General features: G+C 35.3%; 1 protein-coding gene and 1 pseudogene across 1 annotated transcript; one reads left to right on the forward strand and one right to left on the reverse strand.

Annotated features, from left to right (window-relative positions):
* Positions 1–628: 628 nt before the first annotated feature.
* Positions 629–7,047, forward strand: LOC143588859 (protein unc-13 homolog). The gene is made up of 5 exons (XM_077069769.1): positions 629–1,048; positions 1,429–2,292; positions 3,969–4,424; positions 5,010–5,199; positions 5,907–7,047. The coding sequence occupies exons 1-5, from the start codon at positions 629–631 to the stop codon at positions 6,839–6,841; spliced, it is 2,865 nt and encodes a 954-aa protein (XP_076925884.1). The 3' UTR covers positions 6,842–7,047.
* A 7,125-nt stretch (positions 7,048–14,172) lies between these two features.
* On the reverse strand, positions 14,173–14,733 carry LOC143588861 (secreted RxLR effector protein 161 pseudogene; annotated as a pseudogene).
* Between the last annotated feature and the right edge of the window lie 2,848 nt (positions 14,734–17,581).

Consider the following 17,581-nt stretch of genomic DNA (forward strand, 5'->3'; position numbering starts at 1 on the left):
CAAATTTTGAATAATAATAAATAATAAATATTATTAATAATAATAATGATAAATAACAATAATAATAACAAAAGAAAATAAAACTAAAAAAACGAACATAATAAGACAAAATTGATGGATTTTTTAAAAACATCCACCAATACATCACGCATAACCCTATACGTGGCGTATTAATCGGTTTTTTAGCAAAAGAATAGGTGTCTCTAGAAAACTCATTTTTAAAACATTGACCGTATGATTGGTGTGGAAACATTGTTGTGGGTGTTATGTAATTCGTGTTTGGCTTTCATTTTGATTGACTTTTCTAACTGAAACCAATACATCAAACTTGGTGGCGGTGGGCCCGTCGTTGAAACCCACAACCAGACGCGTGGACATCGAAATACACGAATTATTAATCAAAAACAAAAACAAAAACAAAAACAAAACAAAACAAAACAAGGGTTGGGTTTACTCTTTCAAACAGTCGTCTCATCTCATCTCAACTGTAAAGCAATTAAATTAAACTTATTATTATTATTATTCATCATACAGTCTTCAAATTAAAGCAAGAATCATTCCAATTCCAACTCCCCTAATTTTATTTTATTTCCATTCACTCCGATTAAGCCAACACCGTTCGATCGTCATGCCAATTGAAAGTACCAACGCCGGCTTTATAATTCCGGCAATACCCACCAACGACTTACCCGACCCATTTGCCGAACTGGGTCTGGATCTATCCGACTCCGACCTCCGAGAAACCGCCTACGAGATCTTCGTCGGGGCTTGCCGGAGCTCAGGCGGAAGTCGCCCCCTGACCTACGTGTCCCATTCCTCCGGCAGGTCGTCCGACAGGGCGTCATCTTTGCCGTCGTTACAGCGGTCGTTGACGTTGACAACTGCAAGCAGGGTCAAGAAGGCGTTGGGTATGAAGAGCAAAACGAAGAGTAACGGGTCGGATAATAGGCCGGCGACGGTGGGCGAGCTGATGAGGGTTCAGATGAGGATCCCGGAGCAAATTGATTCAAGGGTTCGTCGTGCGTTGTTGCGAATTGCTGCTGGACAGGTAATTGAGTTTATAGAGTTTCAAGATTAGGGTTTTGTAAGTGTTCTATAGAGTTTGATTGTTTTTAAGTTAATTTACGCGAAATCATAATCTTTTGTTCTACATTTTAGCAAAGTTTGCTATGAAGTTTCAAGATTTGTGGTCTAATTACTAAATTTTGCAGCTCGGTAGGCGAATTGAGTTAATAATATGTAAAGAATACATTTTGCTCCATTTTGTTGCTCACATTTTGAAGAGTAGGGTTTTGTAAATTTTCAATTAAGTTTTGAACTTTTGATTGTTTTTAAGTTAATTTATGCGAAGTCATAATTTTTTATCCTACATTTTAGCAAAATTGATTAAGTTATCAAGATTTGTGCCCGAATTACAAAATTTTGCAGCTCGGCAGGCGAATTGAGTCGATTGTTTTACCGGTAGAGCTTTTACATCAATTGAAATCTTCAGATTTCCCGACACAAAGAGAATATGAGATATGGCAGAGAAGAAACTTGAAGGTACTTGAGGCGGGTCTTTTACTCCACCCGAAACTACCCCTTGACCGGAAAGACCCGGCGGCTCAACAACTCCGCCAGATCATCCGTGAGGCCCGTGAACGACCCATTGAGACAGGGAGACATAGTGAAACGGTTCAGACTTTAAGGAACATTACAATGCAGCTTGCTTGTCGCTCAATTGACGATTATGCCCCTGATATGTGTCATTGGGCTGATGAGGGGCCGTTGAATTTTCGTTTGTATCAAGTTCTTCTAGAAGCTCTTTTTGATGTTGAAGAGCCGACATCGATGATCGAAGAGGTTGATGAGGTGTTGGAGCTTGTAAAAAAGACTTGGGGTATTTTGGGAATTGATCAAAAGTTGCATAATCTTTGTTTTTCGTGGGTTTTGTTTAACCATTATGTGTCAACGGGTCAAGTTGAGAATGATTTTCTTTTTGCTGCGGATAATTTATTGCAAGAAGTCAAAAAGGATGCAAAGTCAACTTTGGATTCAGGGTATTCCAAGGTTTTATGTTTGACCATGAAGTCCATGTTGGAGTGGGCCGAAAGAGGGCTTTTGGCTTACCATGAGTCGTTTTACAGGGGTAATATTGACTTGATGCAAAGTATTCTCTCTCTTGGTTTGTCTGCATCCATCATATTGGTTGATGAAAATCCTCATGAGAATGGTAGAAGGAATAGCATTGATGTTGCAAATGCTAAAGTTGATATTTATATCAGGTCGTCAATGCGCAAGGCGTTTAGTCAGGCAAGTTTGAACTTTTCCATTAATTAGGTCTTAACTGATATAAACTATAATGAAACATGTGGCTAACTTAAAGAAGATTATATTCATTCTAGATTTTAAGTTCTATTTATGTCATTCTAGTTTGCATAACTTGTGAATGCTTGTGTTCCGAGATATACATATATACACACACATAGGGTAGGGTTATGCTAAAAAGGAAACTATAGCTAAAAAGTGTAGGAAGCCATCGGGAGACGTTGTGTGTCTAAGGAAATTACGTGAGCAAAAAAAGCGCACTGATGCATCGTTAAAAAAACACGTGTTGATGCATTGTTGGGCACGTCGTTATAAACCTTTAAATGTATCGTTATTATTGCCTATTTACACTTTTTTTGTAGGGCTATGCAACGGTTTGGAACCGTGAGAACCGAACCAGAATCGAAAATGGCTGAAAGATAGAACCGGAACCGGACCCTATTATAGTAAACCGGCTGGAACCGGTAAAATCGGTTCTATGCCATAAACAATTCGCTCAGTTTTTTATCTTGTGGCAGATCCATTCTATACAAATTCTCTATTGATTTATAATTTTATATTCATTCTAGACACACAAAAGATGCAATTCATATTCTTGCAATGTATGTTTTGTTCAATCAACTAATATTCATGTAAATTACATGTAAATCACATTCGAACATGAATCTTTATATGATGAATGTAGCATAAAAGCTTCCATACATCTGAACATGAATATTTATTTCTTTAATTATTTAATACAAGTGAAACTAAATGGCCACGACTTATGATGTGGTACAATTTTAAAATCTTGTTTTAAAAGCATTGATGAATCAAATAAATATCTAGATTTAAATACAAAGTTGAAGAGTTGCAAGTAATTGCGAGAAATTCGATCGTTTTGGCCTTAGGGTTTTAACAGGTGTGCATCTACTTGTTTGCAGAGGCTTCGAAAAGTGAATATAAAAAGCCTATTAAAAAATAGGGTAAAATTATTAATATCAATGGTCCGGTTCTTCAGTTCCAAATCTTGAACCGCCGTTTCTACCCGGAACCGAACCGGGAACCGTTTAATGCAAAATCTAAGAACCAGAACCGTAAGGTAACACACTTTGACGGTTCGGATACACCGGTTTGGTTCCGGTTCCGGTTCCGAACTGTTTTTTACTCACCCTTACTTTTTTGGAAAAATATCCTTTTTAGCACAACCCTTCACTATATGCAGGTGTGTGTTTGTAGTGTGTATGTGTCTATATATGTGTGCGTGTATATGGGCAGGTTGGGCGACAGGCGGGTTGGATAACGGGTCAAATAAGGTTTGGATTTGAACGGGTCGAATAAGATTTGGTTTGAAATGGGTCTTCCGCTTAGCACTGGCTGAAATGGATCAGACTGGGCAGGTTGAGGACCTGTGGAATCTTTCTGTCTGTTTTTTTAATTTTTTAATAAATAACAAAATTGTTAATTATGATTACAAATATTATCATTACAATAATAATCTTAAATCTATGAATAAAACTGGGCAGGTTGATGACCCGGAATGCACTAAAATTAGACTTTAGAACTTAGAAGTCCTAAAACTGTTTGGCCCGCTTCCTTTTAGCTAAATAACGTATGATCTGTTTGAGATAAAACACAACCAACTCATAATTACATTATATAATTCAATTTCTTTAATACAGGAGAGCGAGAAAATCCGCATAAACCGGAAGACAGCAAAAAGTCAACTGAATCATCTTCCAGCACTATGTACTCTTGCACAAGATATTACTGACCTGGCATTTACTGAAAAGGAGATTTACAGTCCAATACTACAAAGATGGCACTCCCTTGCAGTTGGTGTAGCGGTTGCAACTCTACATTCTTGCTTTGGACAAGAAGTTCAAAAATTTGTTTCAGGAATCAAAGAGTTGACTCCTGATGTTATACAAGTGTTGATAGCAGCCGATAAGTTGGAAAAAGATTTAGTACAAATGGCGGTTGAAGACTCCGTCAACAGTGATGATGGTGGAAAGTCAATAATTCAAGAGATGACTCCTTATGAAGCCGAAGCGGTTATAGTAGATTTGGTCAAATCTTGGATAAAGACCCGAGTTAATAGACTTGAAGAATGGGTTGATAGAAATTTGCAGCAAGAGGTATGCTTCTCACCCTTTGTTGTGTGTCGTTTCTTTTTTCAAAACGATGATGGTATATGCGCCTGTCAAAATGGGAATTTAAACCTTTTTTTATATAGTTTTTAAATAAATTCCAAAAGCTATATATTGCATTTTTAGAGCAAAAAAAGAAGTAACATTTCCGCTTTTGCAAAAAGATCTTTCAGATTTCTTAATTTGATCACCAATAGCTGTTACAGGAGTTTATTGTGGTCCACTAGTTTTCTGATTTTAATTTTACAAAGGGGCATTTCAAGTATTCAACCATTTATAAAAGACTTCCACTAAACTATAAGTTTTCTCCGTGGATGGAGTGCTAGTTGTTTGGATGCACACTCTATAAACTTGAATCATTACAAAAGAAAACCATATGTTGAAGTTAAAAATAATACTTAACCAATAATAAGATATGAAAAGCATGTTTATATCTTGTAGCATGACTTTTGTAACTGTAAGTAAAAGATAGGGTAACTCATATAATTTGAGATCTCAAGTGTATATGGTTACTTATTAATGATCACTACACGAGTATTTTGTAGGCCTCTAATCACTTATTTGCAATTATAGGTGTGGAACCCTAAAGCAAATAGAGAACGGTTTGCTCCTTCGGCTGTGGAGGTTTTAAGAACTATTGATGAAACTTTGGAAGCATTCTTTTTATTACCAATACCAATGCATCCCGATTTGCTTCCCGATTTAATGAGCAGTCTTGATACATGCCTTCGAGATTACATATTAAAGGCAAAATCCGGTTCTGGTAAGCATAATATAGACTCGTTAGTTATTAATTATCTAGAGGTTGAGCAACGGGCTGGCTGTGTAATTGGTTAAATTGGGGTGGATTGACTCATAAAGCACCTTTTTTTTGGAATACTTGGATTTTTGTTTGTAAGTATATCAAATATGATAATAAAAATTATTATAATTATAATGTTATGAATATAATAATTTAGGAAGTTTTGTGAATAAAAATTACACATAGGGCGACTTTCAACCTGTTTGACTCGGTTCATTTATGGGTCAAATAGGTAAAATCAGAAACATTTATGCTTGATCTCAAATGGGTCAAATAGGTAAAATCAGAAGCATTAGCTAAAAATGAACCGAGTTAAACGGGCTGTTTGTCAACTTCTATAATAATAGTAATAAATGGTACTTTGAATAAAATGTTTCAGGAGGTTTTGCGGATTAAAATTACACTTAGGGCAATTTATACCCGTTTTGACTTGGTTCATTATTTAGCTTAAGCTTCTGATTTGACCTATTAGAAATCAAGCATAACACAAGTCAGCCCGTTTGTAAGTAAACAGGTCAAATGGGTTAATACTTGATCTGGGTAAAATCAAAAACCTTAGCTAAAAATGAACCGCGTCAAACGGGTTGCTTGCCACCTCCAATAATTATGATAATCTATTTCTCTTTTATCTTTTTTAAATTAACCTAGTATTTTCTTCTTTAATACAGGATCTCGAAGCTCTTTTCTTCCAATATTGGCGCCTTTGACCCGATGCAAAGGCGGGTCAAAACTCAATGGTGTATTCAAGAAAAAAGACCGATCACAAACACTTCAAAGAAGAAAATCTCAACTAAACACAATAGATGACGACCCTTATGATATACCACAGTTATGTGTTCGGGTAAATACGTTTCATCACATCAGAAAAGATTTAGAATCATTAGAAAAACGAACAATCGGTCACTTAAAAAGCATTGGGATTCGTGATGGCAGTATCGTAAGTAACTCGAGAAAAAACTTTGAACTATCTTTAGCTTCTTGTGGAGAAGCAATTCAACAAGTATGTGAAGCAACCGCATATAAAATCATATTTGAAGAATTAAAGCATGTATTTTGGGACAATTTATATGTCAACGACACGTCATCATCAAGAATTGAGCCCTTTTTGCAAGAGCTGGAACAGAATCTTGAAGTTGTGGCAGAAACGGTTCAAGATAACACAGTTCGAACGCGTTTAATCACAAACATAATGAGAGCTTCATTTGAAGGGTTCTTGTTGGTTTTGCTTGCAGGAGGGCCTTCTCGTAATTTCACTATCGATGACTCATCAATCGTACAAGAAGATTTTAAATTTCTGATGGATTTGTTTTGGTCAAATGGAGACGGGCTACCGCGTGAATTGATAGGAAAACATGCAGTCATTGTAAATGGTGTGCTACCACTTTTCTCAATTGATACTTGTAGCCTTATTGAGAAGTTTAAATCTTTAATGTTGACTGATGGCCATGGTTCATCTAACAAGTCAAGGCTTCCTTTGCCTTCAACAACCGACCAGTGGGGCCCGAATGAACCAAACACAATCTTGAGAGTGTTGTGTCACCGTAACGATAAGGCAGCCACCACTTTTCTGAAGAAAAATTATAATCTTCCGAAAAAGCTTTGAGATTGATTATTATGTTTATGGTTGTAACTGTAAGTGTGTACAGAATATGATCATCGAGTGGTTCAAGCACAGCGTCAAGTGGTTCTTGAATTAATTTATTTTTGATAATTTTTTTGTGCTTTTTTTTTCTCCGGAGTGGTATTGTGAAGTGATATGGGATCATATCTATATGTAAGTTTTTGCTAATATGTACAGAAATGAAAGGGGATATGATGATTATTCTTTCCTAAAGAAGCATGTGAAGTTATTTTATGATTGCTGGTTGTTATGCATATTGTGTTTGTTAACATAACATATATGTAGGAATTTGGGCCGACATGACATTGGATCAGTGGCGCATCCAATCTAGGTGTTTAAAGTGTTTGTTACGAACATGGTTGTAAAAATCCTGATTAGGCGTCGATTAGTCTGATTAATCTTGGTTAATTGTTAGTCACCCACCGCCTGACTAGTGATTACTGCAACACTGGTTACGAACTATCAGTTCAGGGACTACTTTTGCACTTTTGTAATAATTGGAGGTTAGCTGATGAGATGCGGTAGTTAGGTTGTTACTTTTGTTGAACTTCAACAAATTTTTACTTGATCGTTCCCATTCATACCCTAATCCAATCTTTATTATAAAATTGATTTCTCTCATCTAATCCAACCAAATCAAACTTTTCACACTCGTTAGCAACCAAAACTTCACTTTTTTTATTAAATAAATAATTTATAATTGTTTTTTATTAAGTTAGATTGTTTAGATAATAAGTTTTATCCGAAAAATTTTATGAACAAATATGGAGTTAACAAGTGTCGGATAATGTAAATTAGTAATCATTAATATTTATTTTATTATAAAAATATATTTTTTTTGCAATTTTATGTTTTTTAATAAAATTTATACCAGCGTGTTCATAAAAAAACTAAATAAGACTGTGTTTTTAGATTTTCTTAAAAACTTATTTATTAAAAGTTATTAAAGAAAAACAGTTTTAGTGTTAAAAATTAGTTAGTATGAAAAGAAAAAGAAAAATAAATTAAAATGTGAACCAACCATTTGGTGACATGTGACCATGAATTTGTTGAATAAGCAGTGAGCAAACTAGTTTGTGATGGCTAGAGCTGTCATTTTTACCTGAAACCCGAAACCCAAACCGAACTAACCCGAACCCAAACCGAAGTAATTTGGGTTGGTTCTCGGGTTTGATTTATAAGTTTCGGGTCAACCCAAAAAACCCGAATAAACTTTTAGTTTTAAAATTAAATATATTTTTAGGTATAATAAGCTAAGTCTTAGCCACTAAAGTTATCTTAATCTAGCTCTAACTGACTGTCTGTTGTCATTCTAACTTATTTATTATTAATTTATGTTTTTCGTTTATCACTAATAGCAACCGAAATCGAACAACCAAATCACGCCCGCTTGAATAAGATTAAGACGCGAGTTAGTTTTACTCTTCTATTGAATTGTTTTATCAAGTTATGTTGGTTTGTTATTTGATTGTTTGTGTTATAAGCAAAAAAGTATATATTGTTTTAATTTTAGCATTGTAATTTTTAATTTTTTTTTGTTTTTGTGTTTTTTTACTTTTGTTTGTTTGTTTTCTAGGATACTCGAAACCCAATTAACCCAACCCGAAAAAATCCGAACCCGAATTACCCGAACCTGAAAAACCCATGAGAGATTTGGGTTGGGTTTCGGGTCAAGATTTAAAACTTTGAAACCCGAAGAACCCAACCCGAAAAACAAACCCGAAGAACACCCCTAGATGGGTTATCTGCCGGGTTTGAGGCTTTTTCTCTTTTTTTTTTATTTTTTTTAAATAGTGCCCCAACCCAAACTAATTCATCGATAAGAATGGTCTAACAACAATGGCAAAGAAGATTTTGTGCGAACAACAATTGAACATGATATCAACGAGTAACACTAATAATAACAATTTTCGTATAATGCATGTGGGCTTCTTCAATATCAAGTTGCTCAACAGTGATAGCTTTATGCTATTAAGGGGGTGTTTGGGATTCCTTATAACTTTTAGTTAAGTTAATAAGTTACAAAAGTGTATCTTATGAAACTTTTCCTCTTACAATATAAGCAATCCCAAACACCTTATTACTTTTTGAAAAGTTAATAAGTTATAAGTTGATGAAAATAAGCAATCCCAAACACCCCCTAAATAGTATTAATTAAACTACGCGCAATAGTGTTTTATTTATTTTTATTTTTTTCAAAGGCAATTATGTAAAGAAAAATAAAGGAACACCCAAATAACTTACTAGGGCCCAAAGTACAAGCAAAAAAAGAGAACGGATACAAGCCCGAACATCTTAAAAGAACTCCACCTACAAAAAAGTTGATCTTAGTAAGGGCTTAAAACTCTACTTCTCTCAATTTATTTTTCATATCAGTTTGAAACCCGTGTAATATACGAAGATTGATGAAAATTTTAATCTTTAAACATTAAGCAAAATACAATTACAATATACGCTAAATTTTAAGGAATTACAAAACAAATATTACACAAATATTTTATAAATAACTAAAAATTTTCTTGTAAACTACATTTATGGTTTTATTGATCAATATACCTTGTTTATCAAGAATCAAATCTTTAATATCATATCTCTTGATCAATTAATATAATGTCCTTTGAGATGTTTGGATCAAGTTATCCCAAACATGATTAACCCAAAACCAGATTACACGAACTTCGATGATAGAGTCGTCCTTAGAACTTGAAAGTTGATTGAGCATGATAAATTTGATCACCAACCGAACTGTATAAGAATGACTTCAACTTTTTTTTTAATATATTTAGAATTAAATATCATATAATCAAGCAACATATAAAATAGTTGAAAATTAGATAAGGAATTTTCATGCCAAAATATGAAACGGACATACTAACCTGCTTGTCATTGTTTAGAAAATATTGATTATTCTGAGTTAGCAGAGTACCATAAGATTTGGTGATCTTATATCTAATACTTGAAATATTAGATAAGGTATGTTCACAATTTGAATATTGATATTAATAAGTATTTTCGAAAGTTGTTAAACTATTTAATTAATTTGACTCCATCTTTATAATTATTTAAACTAAGAAACCATGATTATAGCTTTTCTAATAATTGGAACATTTTTTTAAAGTTGAGTAACCTAATTGAAATGTTTTTTTAAAGTTGGTTTCTATTCTATGAAATTGCCCCTGGAAGGCTATACTCACGCTTAAAAAATAATAATAAATAAATAAATAAAAATATATTAAAAATATAAATTATTAGAAAAGCTATAATCATGGTTTCTTAGTTTAAATAATTATAAAGATGGAGTCAAATTAATTAAATAGTGTAACAAATTTCTAAAATACTCACTAATATCAGTATTCAAATTGTAAACATACCTTATCCAGGGGCAATTTCATATAATAGTAACCAACTTTTAAAAGTGTTCCAATTAAATCACTCAACTTTAAAAAAGTGTTCCAATTAAGTCACTCAACTTTTATTTTTGATTAAATTAAAGGTTTTAACATGTATTTTTAGCCCTTTTCTTTTTTGTTTCATACAGGAAATCTTTTTATCTTTTTTTTGAAGTTGACGCTAAGGGCGACGTGAATTTTATTTTTTATTTTTAAATTTTAATATAATTAACGTTTTTTAATTTTTTAAAAAAATAACTATATATGTTGCAAATTTCAACCCCCACATCTTATCCTCCATTTCTTTCTTGACGCAAAAAAAATCGGTGAGACTTGATTTGAAAATTTAGTGCCCCGATTTAGGAAAAATATGCATCAGTGACCTAATTGAAACACTTTTAAAAGTTGGTTACTATTCTTTGAGATTTTCCCTTCCAACAAATAATAAAAGAATTTGAATTTTTAGGTGAGCAGGTAAATGATTTAACCGAATTAATAGAAAACCGAGATTGATTGATTGTAGCTTTCCCATATTAAACTCTTGTTTTCTTTTCTTAAAAAACTATTTAGCTAAATAATCTCTTGATTGATAAGGAATATTTTGAAAAATTTACTGATTGATATTTAGGGTAGATTGGAAAATTTACTGATTAATAATTTACTGATTTATATTTAGGGAAGACTGAAAATTTTAAAAAGTTGTCGGAATCAATCCCATAAGTATCATTTATATCAGATAATAAAAATTATAATAGTACCCGTCATATTAACTATCTGTAGCCATCAACTTTCAAGGCCTTCTGTCAGATTGATGGAGCTTCTTTTCCCGGTCCCTTTAAACATAAAAAATATTACCATTAACAATTGTTGACCATAAAAAATTAATACCGATAACAAAATAATATGGAGATATAAGCAAAGTTAAAGGAAGCATGATCTATGCCTTTCGTTTTTGGTCTGTTTTGCCTAATATTGCTGGAAAAGAAATGAAGAACAAAACAAAATGAAAAAAGATAAAAAAAAGTAACAAACAAAACCATAAGTAAAAGTTCAATCTAGATAATTACCTCCAAAACATACACTGTCAGGAACAAATGTAAGGTCCTCTTACCACATAACGTTAACAGAAATACGTTTTAAAAAATTGAAGAGTTTCCTTGGGTGTTCTTCTAAATCAACAGCCATAAAGTGATAAAACATAACATAAGGTTAAGATTCTGTTAGAAACAAAAACAATATAGAAATATAAATCCGAATAATACTATTTTGGGTCAGGTAATGACCCACACGGGATTCAAATAACAAAATGGGTTTAAAATGTGAGGAGGGTTGAGAGTGTGACAAGTGGCACAAATTGGTAATCTTTTATTAGAGTACATAGATTCTTCTTCCGATGAGTAGTCCAAAGATATGAAGATGCCTTTATATCGCCCGCCAATTTACTCTTAACATTAACTACACGCAATAGCCAATAGTTACTTGATTTCGGTCATCTTAATAAGTGTTTTCTAGGGATGACAATGAAATCTGAACCCGATAGATAGCCGATAGATATTTTTAATAAACTAACAGGTATACCCAAAACCCACGAGTTTAACAAATACCGACAAGTGACCTGACAAATGCCTGACAGGTTTAGGATGGATTTTACTAACCGGGTATGAATTTGGGAATGTCTAAACCCGTCCCAAACGTGACCCATTATCATCCATACACTAGTGTTTCCATTAGTAGAAACACATCTTCATTATTAAACACTTTGTTTTCTTATTTAACTAGATAAGGGTGATCATATATCAGGTTGGATTGAAAAAAACTGCAAACCGAACCGAAAAAACCCGAAACCGAACCATATGCATGTATTTCGGTCAGCAGTCGGTTCCCAGTTTATGTGTTTCTCGTTTTCGGTCTTAGTCTCGGGTTTGAACCGGTAAAACCCAACAAGAACAAAAGCGACCCGATGAGTCATATCTGCAATAGTTTCTTCCTTTTATTGGGTTCATTGGCCTTGTTGGCCCGGTTTGTTATTTGAAGTAAAAGAGGAAACGGGTGCGGGCGGCTGGGCCCAGTTGAGATTTCTTGTTTATTAATTTACAAGCCATAGTTCAGCCTCTATTTAAACAACACAAGGTACTTGTAATTATCTGTCAGTCAATATCTAGTTGCCACTCGTGGACGTAGGTCAGTTTAGACCGAACCACGTTAAATCCTCGTGTTCGTTTATTGCTTTCGTGTGTGTGTTCAGTTCTTGTGTGCATTAATCCTAACAAGTGGTATCAGAGCTTTGGCTCTAGTTCGGGTTACACGAAGAACAAGTTGAATCAGCCTCTTATGCAGCCGCATCGCCACTAGCCGTTGCTAGGGTTCCGCCACCGCCGCTAAGAGATCAAGGTTCGTCTAGTTACCCACAGAAAACAATAAGAGAGTTCCACCCCAAGGTTAGCCGGCAGTTCCGCCACATCCCCACTCAGTCGCCGCTGCCAACAAATGTTGGAGTTTTTTTTTGTTGTTCTGCCTTGTTCGCAAAAGACAGGAGCCTTGATGGTTCTTTTTTCAGATGGTTCTTTTTTGAGAGCTAATGTTATTGTTTTGTGGGAAAGAGATTTGGAAAGCAATTAAAGCATCTGCATCAGTGCACCGGTGCACCATTCAAGAAAAGTGAGCAAAATCTTGTAAAGCAAATTGTCCTTTGGGCCGTGAATTTGGAGGCCAAATATTTTGGCAGAATCATTATTTTTGGCCATACTCACAAAGGGAGTTTGTTTTGTGTGGGCTGAAATTGTTTGGACTTCGTTTGAAGCAGGGCCGGCCAACCTTTTTGAAGGTCTAAAAAAATTAAAATTCAGGGGCCTTTTTCAAGAAATTATGGGTTCTTATTTTTTTATCTTTCTATTTGACCATAGTAGGAACCTAACAGCATCGAACCAATTTAGAAACTAGATAGATATTTTCTTACAAAATAACGTTGGTTGCCTACTTATAAACTACATTTTGACATAAAATGTGTTGGGGTTTGTTAAATAAAATAACAAATCACGATTAAATAATATGGTAATCTCAACATCTTTAGGGTGGCATTTTATGCAACAGTAACTTTTATTTATATAAATAAATTGTACTTTTAGAAGTTATTAAAAACAAGATTTTTCTATACATCAATTTTTCTTTTAACACAATCGAAGTTAAGGCCCCATAAAAAAAGTGGATTCTTTTCCTATTTTTTAACATGTTCACACCCTATGCCATTATGTCTAAAAAAAATCTTGAAAAAATAAAAAATAGCTAACAGAGACTCGAACTTAGGGTGCCCAGCAGCAAATTACCACAACTTGAAGTATTTCTTCTGCCACTGTGCTAACGGAAAGCCTGCTTAATTTTGCAGTAGACATAATATATATAATAGTTATATATTATTTTTATTTTCTAAATGAAGAACTCAAAAAATTAGAGGCCCAAAGCCCTAGCTTGGGCTTCTAATACAGTTGGGCCGGCCCTAGTTTGAAGTATAGAATTATATGGTGAACACAGAATTGTAAATAATAATAATGAAAAGGTTACAATTGAAGGCATACATTAGCCTATGCTATATACAAAATGGAATCGGTAATCATGCCTATGATCAAGCCAAAGAATAAGGCAACTAATCATGCATGTGATCAAGCCAAAGAATAAGGCAATAAAATAAGGAAGTCAATAAAGGAGATCTCCATATACGGAAGATGATTGACAAAATAATAATTTCCATTACTCCCTCTCAAATTGGAGCATGGAGATCTCGAATGCCCAATTTGTCCAGTAGTGTACAAAACTGATGTGCGCCCAAAGCTTTAGTCATGATATCAGCAATCTGTGTTTTGGTGTCAATTTTCACAGGTTGTATTTGTCGTAAGTCAAATTGTTCCCTTACAAAATAACAATCCATCTCTACGTGCTTAGTTCGTTCACAAATACGAGATTGCTGGCGATTTGGCGGGCCGCTTGATTGCCACAAAACAAGGAAGTTGGTCCATCAGGTGGTATCCCAAGTATGGTGAGAAACCACCTCATCCATAGTATTTCACTAACGGCATGTACCATTGCTCGGTATTCGACCTCAACTGATGACCGTGAGACAACGGCTTGTTTCTTTGGCCGCCAAGATATAGGAGCTCCTCCTAAGAGTAACAAATATCCGGTTCTAGATCTTTTTGTGAAAAGGCAACCAAGCCAATCTGAGTCACAATATGCAGTGAGGTTGGTTCCACCTTCTTTAGGAATTAAAATTCCTTGTCCCGGGGTTGCTTTGAGGTATCGAAGTACACAGTTTGCTGCTTCCATGTGACTTTGCCTCGGGTCACTAACGAATTGTCTTAGAACATTGACTACATAAGTAATATCCGGTCTTGTTTCTTGCAAGTATAGGAGTTTCCCAACCATGCGACGATATTGGTGAGCATCGACACACGGTTCTTCGTTGTACTTGTCTAGTTTCAAGTTTTGCTCCATTGGGAATGAGCTTGGCCGACACCCCTTCATGCCCGTTTCTTCAAGAATGTCAAGAGTCTACTTGTGTTGACTTAGTGCCATTCCTTCTTTGGTTCTTGCCACCTCGATCCCAAGAACTTCAAAATTCCAAGATTTTAATGTTGAACTTATCGTTTAGGAAATCTTTGGTTCCTTGTATTTTGCTTAAATCATTCCCCACAATAATTACATCATCGACATATATTAGTGCAGCAATAAAATAATCGTTATTTTTTAAAACAAATAAAGAATGATCTGCACGTGATTGTTTAAAACCAATTCCCAATAATGAGTTGGTGAATTTTTGGTACCAATTTCTCGACGCCTATTTAAGCCCATAAAGAGATTTCTTCAATTTACAAATTCTATTATCGTTTGGTTTGCCAAAACCTTGAGGTATTTTCATGTAAACATCCTTGTTCAAATCCCCATGTAAGAAGGCGTTGTTTACATCAAGTTGCTGGATATGCCACCCTCGTTTCACAGCAACGTTTAGAAGAGTTCAGACTGTCACCAGTTTAGCAACGGGAGCGAAAGTTTTGTGAAAATCCACCCCTTCCATTTGTGTAAAACCCTTTTCCACGAGGCGTGCTTTATACCTCTCGACCTCTCCATTTGGCTTATACTTTATTTTATAGACCCATTTCGAATCGATCGCCCGCTTTCCCTTCGGTAATTCTTCCAAAACCCAAGCTTTATTTTGTTCAAGAGCTGGATTTCCCTTTTCATTGCCTCTATCCATCGCGGGTCACGAACAGCCTGTTTGTAATATTTTGGCTCGTTACCCGAGGTAATAGCCGACAAGAATGCTTTATAGGTGTTAGTAAATTTATCATAAGAAATAAAATGTGCTAAAGGGTGTACCGTTGAGGACGCTTGATTAGGAGCTGGTTGCGTGCGGCCTATACATGGAGGGAGTCGGACATCGTAATCATCGAGGTGCCTAGGTCGAGATCAGTTTCGTTTTTCTTTAGGCTGGTCAGCACCATCTGAATTCAGCCTAGTGTCTTTACTGTTAACATCAAGATGGCTATCACTTTCTGAATTTGGCATGGAATTATTTGTAGGTGGTGGGCCTTCATCAAAAATATGTTCCTCTTGGATTTCAACAACTTTTTCATTAACTTCCATTGGCTCGGTTTGAAAGGTTTCTGGTCCATCACTTTCTTTATTATTATTTATGTTGGGCTCAATATCATTTTGTTCAATGTGTTCGATAACAGGAACTGTTGCATTAATATTTTCTTCAATATTTTGCTCCACTTCATACGATTCATCATAGGGCCGTGGGCCAGCTTCAACTTCACTCATTTCTTCAAGACCCCATTTTGATGGAAAAATAAACACTTCTTCTTCTCTATTTCATTATTAGCAAACGGGCAAACACTTTCCATGAACTTGACGTCCCGTGAGATGATGATTTTGTGGTGTTGAGTGTCATAAATCTTGTATCCTTTTATTCCTTGTGGGTAGCCTAAGAAAATTCCAGGTCTCCCTCTTACTTCGAACTTGTCCCTTTTGGTCTCGGTGCTCTTATAATAGGCAAGACAACCAAAAACCCTCATGTAGTCATAGTCGGGTTTTAGATTATACAATACCTCATAAGGAGTTTTGTTGTGAATAACTTCGGATGGCGTTCGGTTTATGACGTGTGTCGCCGTTAGAACACATTCTCCCCAAAACTTTGTAGGCAAATTTGCTTCAAATCGTAAAGCGCGTGCCGTTTCCAATAAGTGTCGATGTTTTCGTTCCACCACCCATTTTGTTGTGGTGTGTGTGGACACGTTGTTTCAAGGATAATTCCCTCTTTATTATAAAAATCAAGCATATGATTTGAAGTAAATTCCCCCCCCCCCATTATCACATCTTATCCTTTTTATATTTTTCTCAAATTGGGTTTGTATCATCTTGTGAAAATTTACAAGACACGTACTAGCCTCGTGCTTGTGCTTGAGTAGAAACACCCACACGGCTAGACTAAAGTCATCAACAATAGTTAAAAAATAACTAGCGCGTGTAAAAGAGGGCGTCCGTGTAAAAGCATGCATAAGTTTTAGTAGCACTAATTGGAAAGGGTAGCCTAAACTTGGCTTTAACACAAGAGACACAAAAATCCTTTGAATCAAAAGAAACATTTTTAAGAAAACCATCATGAGGAAGTTTAGAATTTGAAGGGTAACCCAATATTTTGTGCCATGTGCTAAGAGTAGTCATCATAGCTCGCCTCTCGCCTCCTCTCATCCCCATCTTATACAAACCATCTTTGCAATCATCCACTCCAATCAATGTCCTCGAACTTAAGCCCTGCATAACACAAAATTCAGGAAAGAAAGTTATGGCACATTGTAAATCTTTTGATAATCTGCTAACAGATAGTAGGTTGCATTGGAACTTTGGAATATAGAGAACTTCTTTAACCTCCATTCCGTTTGGTAAGGCATAATCCCCTATATCTTCGACGGCTATGGCGTCGCCATTTGGTATGGTAACGGATGGTCAATAATTCCTTTTAGTTTTATTAGTAAGAAAGGAATCATTAAATACTATATGCTTGGTGGCACCCGAGTCAAATCACTCATTTACCTTCCTTACCGATGTTACCTGCCATATTAGCTACGGGTGCGTTCTCTTCTTTTGTCTCACCGTTTTGTTCCAAAAAAACTGCACAAATTGTTTATATTGCGCATCCGTCATTCCCGGTATAGGACTAGCCTCCCCTTCGACACAAGCTGCCTTTGGTTTGGCTCTTTCCTGTTTCCCTTTCCCTGGCCACCAATCATGGTATCCAATGCGCTTGAAGCATCCATCCCTGTTGTGACCACTTTTCCCA

The sequence above is a fragment of the Bidens hawaiensis genome, unplaced genomic scaffold (genome assembly GCF_021521415.1).
Source record: "Bidens hawaiensis isolate Kalapana, Puna unplaced genomic scaffold, B.hawaiensis_p1.1 tig00036830_1, whole genome shotgun sequence".
In the NCBI taxonomy this organism is placed as follows: Eukaryota; Viridiplantae; Streptophyta; class Magnoliopsida; order Asterales; family Asteraceae; genus Bidens; species Bidens hawaiensis.